The 16736-nt window shown below is 45.2% G+C and overlaps 1 protein-coding gene across 1 annotated transcript in view; it reads left to right on the forward strand.

Annotated features, from left to right (window-relative positions):
• Nucleotides 1-14655, forward strand: part of LOC146551355 (rhamnose-binding lectin-like) — a 28577-nt gene extending 13922 nt beyond the window's left edge. The window contains exons 9-14 of the mRNA XM_085261028.1: nucleotides 1826-1870; nucleotides 1956-2088; nucleotides 2169-2272; nucleotides 14181-14225; nucleotides 14316-14451; nucleotides 14541-14655. Coding sequence (XP_085117154.1) covers nucleotides 1826-1870; nucleotides 1956-2088; nucleotides 2169-2272; nucleotides 14181-14225; nucleotides 14316-14451; nucleotides 14541-14655 — 578 coding nt within the window. The remainder of the gene's footprint in view (nucleotides 1-1825; nucleotides 1871-1955; nucleotides 2089-2168; nucleotides 2273-14180; nucleotides 14226-14315; nucleotides 14452-14540) is intronic.
• The last annotated feature ends 2081 nt before the right edge of the window (nucleotides 14656-16736 follow it).

Raw genomic sequence — 16736 nt, forward strand, 5'->3', positions numbered from 1 at the left:
CTAGTAACCCGGAGTGAAGATATAACAATAACGCTGAACGGGGACATGCAAAACGCACCCATGAAATAAACCAAACATGAACCTGAGCAGTTGAAGAAAAACTCTATGATGCGACGTGACACAAGGTAAACAGATGATCCGACACTGAACCGAAGAAGACCGAAGGGCAATGAAGGAAGTGGAAACACCTGGAGAGACACAGCTGACACAAATGAACATGACGCCACAGGGGAAGTAAAACTGAACATGGAAACATCGACCCCTTCAAAGTAAAACAGGAAGCATAATGGAACGTAGACATGACAACACAGACTTGACAACGTGTGCACACAGACATGAGACACATGCCAGACTGGGGAGAGACAGAACGCAAGGACAGACACGTGGGAACAGAGAGGGGAGACGAAAGCACGGGCATAGCTACAACACAAAATAACACAAAATTGCTGGGTGACAGACCATCAGCGACTGATGTGGAGGAAATCCTTCCTCAGCCGGTTCAGAGGAGTGTTACAAAATACAAATACATATAATGAAGGTGACATTAAGTCGACTGGGATTATTTCCCACTTGTCCTGTGTTTTCTATATTTCAAATCCATTCATGTTTGTTTATGATGACCCTGCTGTAGCATAATAAATTTATCCAAGACTCACTAATTATGGACTTTTTACATTTTTCATTTCAGGCTTTTTGGCCCCAGGTGGACCTACGGGCCCAGGTGGACCTATGGGCCCAGGTGGACCTATGGGCCCAGGTGGACCTATGGCCCCAGGTGGACCTATGGGCCCAGGTGGACCTACGGGCCAGAGTGGACCTATGGGCCCAGGTGGACCTCTGGGCCAGAGTGGACCTATGGGCCCAGGTGGACCTACGGGCCAGAGTGGACCTCTGGGCCCAGGTGGACCTCTGGGCCAGAGTGGACCTATGGGCCCATTCCCGCCGACCTTCATGTCCACAGCGAGGGTGATCACCTGTGACAGCCTTGACAATGTGCAACGCCTGAGCTGTGGTAACATAAAAATGTTTTTTATAGCTCCTAGCTCTCACTCAAAAGTGAAGTTCTGATGTAATGTGCATTCTTTCTAATGTCCTGCAGGGGGCGACTCCTCAGGTTGTAAATAGAAGTCTGACTCTGTGTTTATGAGAAACTGAGCTCAGTCTCACCCGAGGAGCAAAAAAACCTGTTAAGGTTTAGGTTCTTTTTGTGCTTTATTCAGTGAAACTACAGTTTATGCTTGTGACTGATGTGACCTTTCAGACTTCCTGTAACACCACAGAACTACAGGAGGACATTTTCTGATTATTGAAAACATAAAAAGCCTCAGTTTGTTTCTCTTGTGCTGCACACCTTATGCATTCCTTGTGATTCCCTCCGTTTGAACGTCATCGTTCTCTGTGTAACAGATAATGGAGTGATCATCGTGCAGGCAGCTATGTACGGGCGGACAGATGCAGAAATCTGCAGTGATGGCATTCCTGCAGATCAGCTTGCAAATACACAGTGTTTCCAGATAGACACTCTGAAAGACGTCAAGAGCAGGTAAACAAGTCTGAGGAATCATGGATGAATCGATCACTTTAACTCACCTGAAAAGACGAGAGCTCCTCTTTGTCTCCCTGCAGGTGTGATGGCAAGAAGGTGTGTGAAATAAGTACAAACTCCTTCCGTACTTCTGATCCGTGCTCCGGCATTTACAAATACTTGGACACCACCTACACCTGCTTCCCAGCAAGTACATTACAACTGTGATTAGAAACTAATATTCAGTGTATTCAAATTTGTGAATGTGCATGTCTCTAATGTGCTTTATTTCTCTGTCAGTCCACAGTGTAACTTGTGACGATTCGCTGGCAAACCTTCAGTGCGGTGAGAGCACAGTTCCTCCTTCTTTGTGAGTCTTTGGATTCATGCGGTAAAAATACAAATGAGGTTAACGTTTGCTCTTCTTCAGGTGAAGGACAGGTTTTACTCATCCACGGAGCTGATTACGGGCGCCGTGACTCGACCACATGCTCTTTGAATCTTCCAGCCTCTCAGCTCCAAAATGTCCAATGCTCAAAGCCCATAAGCAATTTAGCTGACAGGTAAAGATGCAGACTCTCTTCCTTCAGCCTTTTGTCTTCTCACACAACATATTTCAACTCACCTTTACCTGAATCTGCAGCTGTAACGGGAAAAGCAACTGTACTGTCAAAGTGAGCAGCTCTGTGTTTGGAGACCCGTGTTTTGGCACCTACAAGTACCTGGAGATGGCTTATAGCTGTCACTGTAAGTGCCTCAGACTTCTCTTTAATTAGAGCATTTATAACAACAAAAAATTTAGCTCATGTAACAGTTAGAGAGAAATGTGAATCTGCCCTTACACACTGTGCTTTTAGGTGGTTCAGCACTGATCCTGTTTCCTAAGACGTTGGGGTTCAGTAATGAAACTCTCTGACATAAATTTTCTTTCAGTTGGTTTTCCAGATCACTGAATGGAGGAAATCGCTGACATCCAAATAGCATCAGCGTCTATGTTCTCTGAAGAAAATGTGCGATGAATCAATTATGAATCAAAAAGAAAAAGATCATTCAACATCCTGTGCAACGTCTGGTCAAAAATACGAAGATACTGATTTTATATCAGATTCTTTCCAGACCTGTTAAGTTGTGGTCTGTGGTGTCCATATACACTTGGCCTTTAAGACGTTTCAGAAAATAAATGATTCTAAATGTAAAACTGATTTAACACTGATTGTCTTAAATGTTTTCTTCTTTTTCCCTTGTATTCTTACGCCTGCTTCACTCTTAAATTTGCCTTCAATATTAAAATAATGAAACGTATCAACTGGATGGTGTGAGTTAAATGTGACAGGGATCTGACTAATTTCTGATGTGACTCTGTTGAAACGGTCGGATGTGAAGAGGAGCTTTTTATCATTAAGGACACCAAGGTCATTGACTTGTGGTACTTCTCTAACAGTACTCATAGTTTGATAGTACAAATAATAATAATGATAATGGATTGCATTTGTACAGCGCTTTTCGGGGCCCTCAAAGCGCTTTACAATGCCACTATTCATTCACTCTCACATTCACACACTGGTGGAGGCAACTGCAGTTGTAGCCACAGCTGCCAAAACACACATTGCATGAAATTTGAAGTTCTGTTCAGTTCAATTGTATTTATACAGCAGCAAACACAACAATGGCCTCAAGGCGCTTTGTGAGGGAAAGACCCCACAACACATTACAACAGAACAGTAGGACTTTGCACAGCGTCTTTCAGAAAGACAGACTTGTGAAGTAAGATTAAGATAAGACTGTATTGATCCTATGGCGGGGAAATCTGTGCGTTACCTCAGCTCAGGAACAGATAGCAGAAGAAAAATACAAACAAATACCAAATAAGTAATACACTTTTACAACAGTAGCACACATGTGACTATGACAGAGGGTTTTGGAAATATGCAAGATGTAAATGTAACTATTCTACCATCACTATTAGTAAGTAAGTAACAAATATCTGCAAGTATCTATAAGTACACACACGTACACACTAAATATACATTGTTATACATATACACACACATATACCTGCACACGTCCGTACATATAAAAAGTGCATTATGCATGAAGTGTGACTGTGGACGTCCACAATGTCCAGTAGTGTATTTACAGCATATGCACTCCAGATTTATGCAATGTTATAGTATAGTGTACAGTACTGCAAGAGCAGTAACTGCAAGTACTAACCTACAGTAACAGCAGGCCTCTGAGCGTAGACTTGTACTGGAAGCTCGCTGCTGAAAGTGTGTGTAGGTCACACTTACTTCACATACTGATGTCGTAGATCTTTAACTCTTCCACAGAGTCGGTCTGATCATGTTATTAGAAACTAGAGATGGACCGATCCGATGTTACGTATCGGCATCGGTCCGATACTGACCTAAATTACTGGATCGGATATCGGAGAGAAATAAAAAATGTAATCCGAAGTATCACAAAATCACCTCTCAAAACGCTACTTGGCGTAACCCAGCTCGGCGCAGTGTGTGTCACGTGATAGAGCGGCTGTTGTCTGAGAGACCTGTCGGCGTCTGTCGGAGCATTTGGAGCCTCGCTACATGCTTCCAAACCGCGACATTTCATCTCGGCGAAAACTATCCCAGAGAAGTAAAGCAAGTGTGTAAGTTCATCCCTGAATGTTTGCAGAGTATTTCCACGTTAAGCTTAACAACTGATATATTGAGCCACAGCTGGACTGGCCATTGGAACTCCATACTGAGGTGAAAAGGAAGCGATTTGTCCCGGACTTCAGCTAGAGTTAAAAAATAGACACAAAGCTGGAGTTATTCTGTCTTTGCTGCACAGTTGCATCTACTTCTCTCATTCTCTCCCCCTCCCTCTCCTCTTATTATGCTGGGCTTACACTGTGCGATTTTTTTCAGTCACGTTATTCAGCTCCTGCTCAAACTGTACAATTGACTCGCAGGGGTTAGAAGTTCATAGGTCACGATGCAGGGTCTCACACTATACCACCCGATGCTCTGATGCGACCTGAGTGCTCACACTGTGCGTCCATAAAATTAAGGTTATAACAGAAAATCTGTCGCTCTCCCTCTCTGTCTTTCACTCACACAGACACACCACCACCATCAACTTTGCTAAATTGCTAATGAAAAACATGATCAGGCAGCTGTGATTGAGCAGCAGTGTCGATCCAACTGTTTTCACGGTTGCTGTGGTCGTGATAATTTTGTGAGTCCACATCGAAAAGGCTCGGATGAGCCAAAGTTCTACAAGTTGTGCCTCCATCGCTTGTGTCCAGATCACACACTGCACTGCCGTGCTGCTCCATCTTTTTCACTGACATTTGTGTTTGCGCGTGCGCAGTGTGACAAACTGCGGTGACACCCTCATGACCAAGCGATTGATGATCGGGAGCTGGTCGTGAGGTGTTAATCGCTTCTCCTTACCCCACGTATACTACACGATGCACGACGCACGATGAAGGCCAAAATCGGGCCGATCGCCAAAACGGTCGCACGACTCAAAAATCGGCTCAAAATGGGCCAAAAATTGCACAGTGTAAGCCCAGCATTACTTCAAACATGAAACTGATCAGTGATCAGCTGATCGGCTTTTCTGCCACAAGTCCATATTTCTTGTTTGTTTATCGCCCACTTTGCGCTAGAAAGAGGAGACCAGCAGATAAACAACAGCAGCACGTTTAAGCTTGATCAGCTGTTGTTAGGATTTATTTAATATAAATTTCTAGTATCAGCTGATGTTTGCTGGAGCCACAGCTGTAAAGCTGCTGGTCAGGATGTCGGTTTGGTTATGTGGTGAGAGGGAAACATGAAGATGAAACCAGGAGATGTCCTTACTGGATCATCAGAGCTGAACAGGTGATGGAGAAACAGGTTTACCTTTTAGGTGACATGGATGAGTTGAAGTTATGAACTGTTTCTGAGAGACTAATAACACCAGGATCCTTTTTTTTTATGTAGCTGACAGCTGGTAACTGTGCAGGGGCGGGTCTACCAAAGTGTTGCCAGGGGGCAGGTAGGGCATTAACAGGGAGAGGGGGGCACAAGGAAATACTTTTCTTTGTTATGTCATTTAAAAACTTTTAATAAATAATTATCTGAATCTTACAACAAAAGTGGTCACCTGATGAAATGTATAGAAATCCATTACTGTATATAGTAACTAATAAGTCTAATATATACCCTAGTAAGCTATAGTACCATCTGTGCAGTCTGCAATTCTGTTGAAGAAAGATGTTGAATCTATTTAAATATTGTAGAAAAATAATTGATTTCTGTTCATTTGTTTTACACTTGCATTAAATTAAAGTTGATTACATCGATTACGGGTGGGGGTGGTTCCCTAATATTTTTGCTGGGAGTTGGCAACCTTATTAGTTAGGTAGGTAAGTACTCTTTAAAATACCAGAATAGGGAGGATGGTGTAGGTTTAAATTTATTAGATTGATCAGTGTTGCTGAACTATAAGATGTTTTGGGTGCAGTGTATTTTTTGCATACAGGTACAACAGAATAGCTTCAGTCTCTTGTTTTTTTAAACTTAAGTGTGAACTTATACAAAATGCAGCAAGATATTTATAAAAAAACAGTTTTATTGATTACAAAATACGCTATATTGGATTCATATCGGTATCGTAGATATCCAAATTTATGATATCGGAATCGGACATTAAAAAGTGGTATCGTGCCATCTCTGGTATATACGAACTTTGGTTGCTTATGTTTATAGGACCACCCTGTGTCTTCCTTTTATATTTTATTTTCCTTTGCTGTAAGAGCTCTGTAACACCGAAATTTCTCATCCATGGCATAATAAGGGTTTATTCTGTTCTATTCTAAAAGTAGAATGGGAAGCAGAGCCTTCAGTTTTCAGGCCCCTCTTCTGTGGAACCAGCTTCCAGTTTGGATTCAAACTTTCCTTTTTGCTAAAGCATATAGTTAGGGCTGGACCAGGTGACCCTGAATCCTCACTTAGTTATGCTGCAATAGACGTAGGCTGCCGGGGATTCCCATGATGCATTGAGTTTTTCCTTTCCAGTCACCTTTCTCACTCACTATGTGTTAACAGACCTCTCTGCATTGAATCATATCTGTTATTAATCTCTGTCTCTCTTCCACAGCATGTCTTTATCCTGTCTTCCTTCTGTCACCCCAACCAATCACAGCAGATGGCCCCGCCCCTCCCTGAGCCTGGTTCTGCCGGAGGTTTCTTCCTGTTAAAAGGGAGTTTTTCCTTCCCACTGTTGCCAAAGTGCTGCTCATAGGAGTGTAACGTTGGGTTGTGTTGTGTGGTTGAGAAGAGGCGGCAAAACACCTAGCAGGCTAGGCGGAAGGATACACACCCACACTGGTATCAGTAATCCACGGTGGTTCTTTAATACGCATTCTTCAGCAACCATATAAAAGCCCGGCTGAACGGCTGCGGCTCAACAACAAAATGCCCAGCGTTCATACAACCCAAGCGTTGCAAACAAAACAAAAAAAAGGGTCTGGAAAAGAAAACATAAGTCCGTCCCTCGTTAAGCACGAGCGTGAAGGCACGTGTCCTCATAATCCCAGAGCGAGAGAGAGAGCGAGAGCAGTGGCACACACTGATGACACCATAAACCCTCGACTTGGGTGTCTTAAAGGGACACCACACCATAACGGCTGTTACATATTCCCCCCCGGTTAAACAAAGGCTGTCCCCAGCCGAACACAGCAAAGGCACAGTTCAAACTTAACCAGCCTCCATACATGGTCAGCAGGATAAGACATTAAAACCAAAATAGGGGAATGTACAGTCCAAAATTGACAACCTGGCATACATGACAGTGTCCCACATGGTGAATGCCCATTCAAATAAATGTCAAAGGAAGAAAATAAGCTTAGGATAGCCAGGACGATGACAGAATGAAATTCCCTCTTATTGTTACATTGCGTTTCCACCGTTTCCCCAAAAATTGCAACAGTAAGCATGAACATATCATCACAACATGAAAACAGTGCCAACATGAATCGTAGAAAACTCAAACAACGGTCCTGTGACAACAGTAGACCACATGAAACACATCAGAAAGCAAACAAGGTCACTTTATGTTAAATCTGTCAGTATGAAAAGGGTTGGTCCACCTATTGACCGACCAGTCAGCGGTGACCCTAGGAACTCGTCTTGGTCTGAGGTCATAAGAACCTCTAACAGCACACCCATCGGCAGCAGGAGGTGAACTGTTAACCTCTGTCTCCAGAGCAACATCAGCAGTCTCTTGGAAAGAGTTCTGGTCCACGACAAGCGGGGCAGCGTCAGCACAGTCAAAGTCAGTCTCAGCAGGGGTGTTGCTACAGACCGCGGGAGTTGCGTCAACCGCGTCACAGTCAATGCGGCCCGGGACTGAAAGAGCAGGAGGCAAACTGCTGTCCGGGACACTGAGATCCAAAGCTGCTGTAGCATTTAGCGTCGCACGCTGGCTAGACAAAGCTGAGTCCCAGGTATGGAATGGTTGCATGTTCGCAACATGAAAAACTCCCACTCTCTCCCCAGTGTCCACTGTGGTGAGAGAGTAATTCACATCCGACATCCTCTTGGAGATGCGGTAGGGACCCGTGTAAAGCGGGGCCAACTTAGCAGAAAAGTTGGACGACGCATCTGATTTTGGGTGTGACTTTACCCTGACGAGGTCCCCAACTTCATAAGAAACCGTGCGACGTCTCAGATCATAGTAGCGCTTTTGCCTTTCATGACTCTCTCCGAGCACCAAGCGAGCATGTTCATGAGCATCCCGAAGCGAAGCTCTCAGGTTATCTGAGTGGGACGTTTCCGGGTCGCTCAGTCCCTCCCAGGAGGGTTGAGTGACAAGGTCCAAGGGCGTGTCCAACTCTCGCCCATACAGCATCATGGACGGACTCAGGCCTGTGCTCTCGTGAGGCGCAGTGCGCAGTGCAAAACAGATCTGGGGAAGATACTTGTCCCAAGAGGTGTGTTTATCCCCAACATAGGCTCGAATGGCCGTTTTCAAAGTGCGATTTACACGCTCAGTTGCATTCGTTTGAGGATGGTATGCAGTTGTTAGTCTGTGTTCAGTCCCAAGAGTCAACAAAACATGCTCAAAGAGTTCACTGACGAAAGGCGTTCCCCTATCAGAAATAAGGTGTGAGGGAGAACCATGTCGGGCAAAAATGTCAGTAATGAACTTGTTCGCAGCAACTTGAGCAGTGGCTTCTCTCACAGCACTCACCTCGACCCATTTTGAGAAATAGTCCACAAAAACAAGGATATAAGCATTCCCCCTTTGTGTGCGGGGCAGTGGGCCAACATAGTCCACCCCTGCGTACTCCCATGGTCTTTGTGGCTGGATAGGGACCATAAGGCCTGCTGTTTTTCTTTGACTCGGCTTAGTGGTTTGACACAAACAACATGAGACCACATACTTTTTCACGTCAGAGTTCATGTGTGGCCAGAAGAATCTGAGACGCAAGCGTGCCAGCGTTTTTGCAATGCCCAGGTGTCCAGCTGTGGGATGATCATGGTAATATTTGAGCAGATAACCACGGAGGGCAGTAGGAGCAAACAGTTTAAGCTGCTTGAGTGGGTGGAGACCACACTTTGTCTTTGGGTCGAGGAAATAGAGGAGACTGTCATGGACAACGTACTGTTCCAGATCTTGATTATTCTCCCCCGTTTGTTGGTCAGTTTCCAGTTGATTGAGCAACGGGCCTGTGACTGGGTCCTCAAGCTGCAGCTGACGAACATGCAGGCGGTCCGAAACAATCACAGAAGGTAGAGCACGAAGGTCCATGCTCCCAATCACGGCATAGGGAGGGAGAAGATCAATGGGGGCATCCACATCTGGTAGAGGATTACGGGAAAGGGCATCGGGCACCTTATTACGTTCTCCAGGTTTGTGGATGATGCTGAAGTCAAAGTCTTGAAGGCGCAGAGACCACCGAGCAAGCCTGCCAGAGGGATTCGGTCGAGACATCAACCACTTGAGGCTGCTGTGGTCGGTGTAAATGGTTACGTGCAAGCCTTCGACATAGGGTCGGAAATGTTCCAAGGCCCAGATCACGGCCAGACACTCCTTCTCTGGAGTTGAGTAGGGCTTTTCCGATTTGTGCATAGCCCGGCTAGCAAATGCTACAGCAACGTCTTTGTCATCCTCATCTTTTTGCATTAATGCTGCCCCAAGACCAGCATCGCATGCATCAGTGTGAATGAAGAATGGACGCGAAAAATCTGGGAACCTGAGGACCGGCGCTGAGGTTATTGAATGTTTCAGAAAGTCCACAGCTGCCTGGCACTTGTCATCCCAGTGAAACTGTACGTCCTTTTTAGTGAGGGCGAAGAGTGGCTCTGCATGGCGGGCATAGTCCTGCACAAAGCGGCGATAGTAGCCAGTCAGGCCAAGGAACTGTCGCACCTGCTTTGTTGTGGTCGGCACTCTGAAGTCAGTCACAGCTCTCACCTTGTCAGGGTCAGGATGAATGCCAGCCGGCGTAACCCGATAACCAAGGAAGGTGAGTTCTGAAAGGCAGAATTGGCATTTGCTCAGCTTTAAAGAGAGGCCAGCGGACTGAAGCCTACCAAGGACCTCTTTTAAGTCAAGCAGGTGTTGCTCAAAGGTCGGTGATGCGACAACAATGTCATCTAGATACACCGCGCAGGACTTATAAATCAGGCCAGCTAGGACATTGTTCATAAGCCGCTGAAAAGTCGCAGGGGCGTTACACAGGCCGAAAGGAAGGACTCTGAACTGAAACAGGCCACAGTGCGTGATAAAAGCAGTCTTTGGTTTAGCTTCTTCAGCAATGGGGACCTGCCAGTAACCTCGAGCGAGGTCTAGTGTTGTGAGAAACTTCCCTCTCGACAGAAAGTCCAGTGATTCATCCACTCGCGGGAGTGGGTAAGAATCCTTCACGGTCAGCTGATTCAGACCACGGAAGTCAACACAGAACCGTGGTTCGCGGGGGGGTTTGTTCACAATGACCACGGGGGCTGCCCATGGTCCTGATGCAGGTTCGATGATGTTATCCTGTAGCATTTTTTCCACTTGCTCTTCTATGATTTGCTTTTTAGCTGGTGAGGTGCGGTATGGTGGTAAGTTAACAGGCTTTGCATCCCCAGTTACAATGACATGTTCTGCCAGAGAAGTGCGACCAAGGTGGCCATCAAACAGGTCACCAAAACTATTTAACAACTCCAACAGTTCTTCCCGTTCCTCAGAATCCAAGTTAGCTTCTCCAGCCTTATCATGGAGTTGCGGGGTGTTCTGCAGGGTCATAGTTCCACACTCAAGATCAGCTTCCACAAAGCCATTTTCACAGAGTTCATCAAGACATGGGGGATTATCATCCATAATTACAGTTCTTGTTGGGACATGTATTGTCAGTGAAGTGCGAGTCATGAAGTCCATCCCAAGAACAAAGGGGGATGACAGGTCCTGCACTATCACAAACCGCTGATAGACTCGCTTGCCCATAAATCCAATGGTCAGCCAGGTTATTCCTAATGGACTGCAGTTGGTGCCATTGGCCAGTCTTATTGGAGGAGAATCCCACGGATTCTCTAATGACTGGTTTCGGTGTCTCTCAGATAATAGGTCTGCATTTACTGCTGAAAGAGATGCCCCTGTATCTAGTGTGGCATCCAGAGCCGCCCCATTAAAGTTCACTTTAACTCTGAGAGGGGTGTTCCACGATGCTTGCGAAGTTCCATCTTCAACGTGATTGAGCACTGGTGGCACACTTTGATTTGACAAAGACGATGAGGGCTGAGTTATTGGTTGGGGGGAGGGTTGCCCCTGTGAAACACTCTCCCCCCCCTGAAGTTTCCCGGCCTCCTGCCCGTTGCTCTCGTCTCCCTGACCCCGCCAGTTTCATCTGGATCCGCAGGCTGAGTTACTGGATGTTGGTCAGGAGACAGCGTTTGGGGAAGCTCCGGAGCCATCCTGGGAGAGTGTCGAGCTCCCTGAAAATCAGTGGAACAGTTAGGGCACGTACGAGAGGTAACACCAGGCATGGCACATTTGAAACAGCGGGGTCCTCCCTCAGTTCTGTTTTTCGGCTGAGCTCGGGAGGGCCGTGAAAGGTTAGTGCCAAGAACAGAATGCAGCTCGTGGGCACGCAGCACTAGATCAATTACTGACTTTACAGGCGTTCCGAACAGTGCCACTCTGTACTTCTCCACTGCGTGGTTACAGATGAGCTCAATTTGCTCCAGTTCAGATGGTGGGCTCCTCAGTCTCCTAAATTCACTGAGCATGTGGGCAACAAACGTTGGCAGAGGCTCTTCGGGGTGCTGGAAACAGTCCAGGATGCCTCTCAAAATCTGCTCCTGGTTGTCAGCAGGCAAGAAGACGGTTCTGAAAAGTTCACAAAACTTAGCCCATGTAGATACGTGAGGAATGAGCACATTAGACCACTTTCTTGGTTCCTTAGCTAGGAAGTGTGGCAGCTCTCTGAGGATTTGGGCGTCTGTTAGGTCTAAGGAGGTTTTATAAGCAGCAACAGACTGCAGCCATTCTTCTGGGTGAAGGCTGCCATCATTAGCGAACACCTTGGGCTCCAATTTAGCTTGGTGCAATGCCGCAGCAAGGACTCTGGTTGTATTAATTAGCTCCAGTGAATCTGAGTGGGATTGGGACAAGGCTCTGGCGGGCTGCGTGGGGCCAGGTGCTGAGATAGATTGCTGCGTTTCCCTGGTTGGCAGGCCTGGCACATATGGGGTAGAGGAGGCCTGAGGAAAAGGGTGAGTAATCTGGGCAGCTGGCACTTTTGGGACTGGTCGTTTTTGTTGAGTCCACTGCTCCAGAATATTCCTCTGGAGGTCCAAAGAGTCATGAAGACACTGCTGAAGCATATCAACCTCTGCTTGCAGACTTTGCACTTTATGCCCAAGGTCAGCAGTACTATGTCTGGCAGTAAGTCGGTTGGGGTGTAACATAAAGTCTATATCATCACACATGTCATTCAAGTCAGGATGAGTAGCCATAATACACACTTATCAAAGACCCAAATCTATACAAGGTAGCAGTTAAGCAGAAATCAACTTCAGTTCTGGTCACACAAAAGTATATGAAACATGTGAATTCTGAAGTTTAGCTACACATGTCTTATCTGACTTTGAAACGTGGAGGTGGAAGGAGCAAACACCCTGGATCAAAAGCATTTAGGTGTAAAATAGATCCAAACTTACGAGTAACTGAGTATGAGCAACACCTTTTCAAGTCAGATGCACTTAAAACAGCATTTCAATAAGGACAGATAAGCCAGTGAGAATCAATAGCAAATCAGTTTGAAATATAGACAGCGGTCTTTTTTTCTTTTTTTCTTTTTTTTAAATACACTCACTACATCAGTTCGGCGATTTTCCAGAGGACACCAAACTTGTCCAGTCCTGACGCGGTATAGAGGTTTGTCCCGTGGAAAAGTTCCCACTTGCAGAGACCATACGAACGAAGCAAAGTCTGCAGCGTGAGCTCAGCTGGCGAGGAAGAAAAAAAATCCGGTGCGCTTTACTCCGCTTACGTGTACTTCAGAAACTATGAAGAAACGGCATCCATCTCGCGTCCAAGTAGCGTGAATCCACGTTAATCCAAAAATGTCGCAGTAAAGGCGTTCGGCAGATGACGATAATACATCCCGAAAACAGCGCTGCGGCGGCTCCACTCGTTGCCGTAGAAACACACTTCCGTGATCCGGCGAATCGGACGTCCGCGTCGAGGCCAGCCTGGTCTGTCTCCGCGAAGTATGGCAGGCTACTACTAGCTCTACTTTGCCGCTATGTACCTTTCAGTGTATCAATCATCCGCTGCTCGAAGATACTGCATACTGAGGTCCAAGAGAAGATGTTCGGGCGCCATTTTGTAACGTTGGGTTGTGTTGTGTGGTTGAGAAGAGGCGGCAAAACACCTAGCAGGCTAGGCGGAAGGATACACACCCACACTGGTATCAGTAATCCACGGTGGTTCTTTAATACGCATTCTTCAGCAACCATATAAAAGCCCGGCTGAACGGCTGCGGCTCAACAACAAAATGCCCAGCGTTCATACAACCCAAGCGTTGCAAACAAAACAAAAAAAAGGGTCTGGAAAAGAAAACATAAGTCCGTCCCTCGTTAAGCACGAGCGTGAAGGCACGTGTCCTCATAATCCCAGAGCGAGAGAGAGAGCGAGAGCAGTGGCACACACTGATGACACCATAAACCCTCGACTTGGGTGTCTTAAAGGGACACCACACCATAACGGCTGTTACAGGAGGTCATATGATTGTTGGGTTTTCTCTGTATCTATGAAGCGCCTTGAGGCGACTTTTATTGTGCTTTGGCGCTACATAAATAAAATTGAATTGAATTGAATTGAATTGAAGAACAGGTAGTTTAAGATCTTCAATAACAAATGACTGTTTGAATAAAAACAGCAGCAGCTCTGAAACACTTTAATAAAGCTGAAAACGAGCTGCTTTCTGTGTCCCTGCAGCTGTGATGGAAGAAAAGTGTGTGACATAAATATGAACATCATCAGTGCTTCTGATCCCGGCGTCTGCACCTACCTGGACACGACCTTCACCTGCGTCCCTGCAAGTCTGTTACATCTGTGATTATCAGCTAACAATCAGTCACATCTGTACATGAATCATTACAGTTTCTAATGTGATGCGTTTCTTTGTCAGTCCACAATGTAACATGTGAAGGATCTCAGGCGAACCTTCAGTGTGGTCAGATTTATTTTTCTCATTTATTGTAACTTTAGTGGATTCATTTGATAGAACTACAAACATGGTTACAGTTCATGAACTCTTCCTCAGGTGAAGGACAGGTTATAGTCGTCTCCTGGGCGAATTATGGTCGCCGTGACAACACCACGTGCCCTGATGGAAATCCTGATCACGGCAAAAATGTTCTCTGTTCGAGTCCCAATAGTACAGAATATGTAACTAACAGGTACAGATGCTGACTCTCTTTCCATCTTCTCTCAGATGACACGGCGTACTTCAGTCCTCTGCTGACTCACCTTTGACCTGCATTCACAGGTGTAACAGGCAGAACAACTGTACTGTTGGAGCATCAAACACAGTGTTTGGAAACACCTGTGGCGGCACCTACAAGTGTAAAACACCTGGAGGTGTTTTACACTTGTCAGGGTAAGTAACTCAAACAATAAAGTTATAAAAATAATATTTTAGGGTGTGTACATTCAGATTAATTTTTGAAGTAAATAGAAATGATAATCGTTCATCATTTTTGAAAGTTTAACCTGTCTCTGCTGAAAACACTGAAATCCTCAGACACAAAGTTGAAATGAGTTTTTTTGCAGATCCTAAATGATTGAAATCACATTTATGAAAAAAGATCTTGAGCATCATCTTTTATTAGCTTATCATAATATTTAGTTATTAAAATGTGATTTAACCTCCTAAGACCCGAACTCTTCCACAGCATGTATTTTTAACTAATTATTAACATTTCAGGTCACAAGCTTCCCCAGCTGTCAGTGATGCTGTCCAAGACTGCCCATCAGGCTGTCTTCCCCCAAGTCTGCTTAAAAATACTTTTAATACTGTCGGGCTTTTTATCCTGAGATTAATTAACACTTGCTTGCTACAGGCTGTGTCCCATCATGTTTTAAACAAGCTATAGTTCAGCCTCTTCTTAAAAAACACAATCTGGACCCAACTGTTCTGTCCAATTACAAGAAATCTCAAAGCTTCCCTTTCGTTCCAAAGTTCTGGAGAAAGCTGCCTATTTACAGTTGCAGGCCCAACTTGATCTTAACGAGATCTCTGAAAGGTTTCAATCTGGTTTTAAATCCAGACTGAAATTAAATCAGACCAGGAGTGACATGTTTAGCCGCATGTTCTCCTTAAATTGCTGGCTGTCTGAGTGGTGTCCCAGAAACAATGTGGGCTTCATAGATAATTGGCAAACCTTCTGGAGGGAACCTGGTGTTGTTAGGAGAGACGGCATCATCCCACTTTGGATGGAGCAGCTCTCATTTCTAGAAATATGGACAAATTTATTAAACCCCCCAAAATATGACTATCCAGAGTTGGGACCAGGAAGCAGAGTTGCAGTCTTACACGCCTCTCTGCAGCTTCTCTCCTCCTGCTACCCCCCCAAAAACCCATCTCCATAGAGACTGTGTCAGCTCCCAAACAGACAAAAAACAAACTAAAAACCAGCAACAAACAACTTAAACATAAACAACTACAAAGAAAGAACAATAAAGTATCCACATCTGAACCAAAGAGTAAAACAGTGAAATGTGGATTATTAAATATTAGGTCTCTCTCCTCCAAGTCTCTGTTAGTACATGACTTAATAATTGATCAACAAATTGATTTACTCTGCCTTACAGAAACCTGGTTGCAGCAGGATGATTATGTTAGTTTAAATGAATCAACACCCCCGAGTCATTCTAACTACCAGAAACCTCGAAGCACAGGCCGAGGGGGAGGTGTGGCAGCAATTTTTCACACCAGCCTATTAATCAACCAAAGACCCAGACAGACTTTTAATTCATTTGAAAGCCTGATGCTTAGCCTCGTCCACCCCAGCTGTGAAACTCAGAAACCAGTCTTACTTGTTATCATCTATCGTCCACCTGGGCCTTACACAGAGTTTCTGTCTGATTTCTCAGACTTTTTATCTGATTTAGTTCTGAGCTCAGATAAAATAATTATTGTGGGTGATTTTAACATCCATGTAGATGCTAAAAATGACAGCCTCAACATGGCATTTAATCTGTTATTAGACTCAATTAGTTTCTCTCAAAATGTAAAAGAACCCACCCACCACTTTAATCACACTCTAGATCTTGTTTTAACATATGGCATAGAAACTGAACATTTAACAGTGTTTCCTGAAAACCCTCTGCTGTCTGATCATTTCCTGATGTTACCGTGGAAGCACTAGCTGGTAGTCAGGCTGTACATGTGTCCTTGTGGAGTTGAAAATAATCCACTTGTACTTGAAAAAACAAACAAACATGCAAACATTTGTTTCCACAGTCTTGAATTACAATAATCCGTCTGAATGTTCCTGTACACTGACATATTGTGGTGGACCACTAGAGGGCTCCACTCACACCCAGTGTCGAGAAAGTGTGTTGTTGTGTTTTTTGGCGCAATGTATGGAGCTGACCTCTGACCACCACCCGTTGCCTACTGGTGGTGGTCAGAGGGCCCGGTGGAGCCAGTGTCCGGCAGCCTCGCCTCTGTCAGTGCGCC

The sequence above is a fragment of the Mchenga conophoros genome, linkage group LG20 (genome assembly GCF_057382185.1).
Source record: "Mchenga conophoros isolate Kocher_MC1m ecotype Shallow Benthic linkage group LG20, M_conophoros_male_GT1.1, whole genome shotgun sequence".
Classification (NCBI taxonomy): domain Eukaryota; kingdom Metazoa; phylum Chordata; class Actinopteri; order Cichliformes; family Cichlidae; genus Mchenga; species Mchenga conophoros.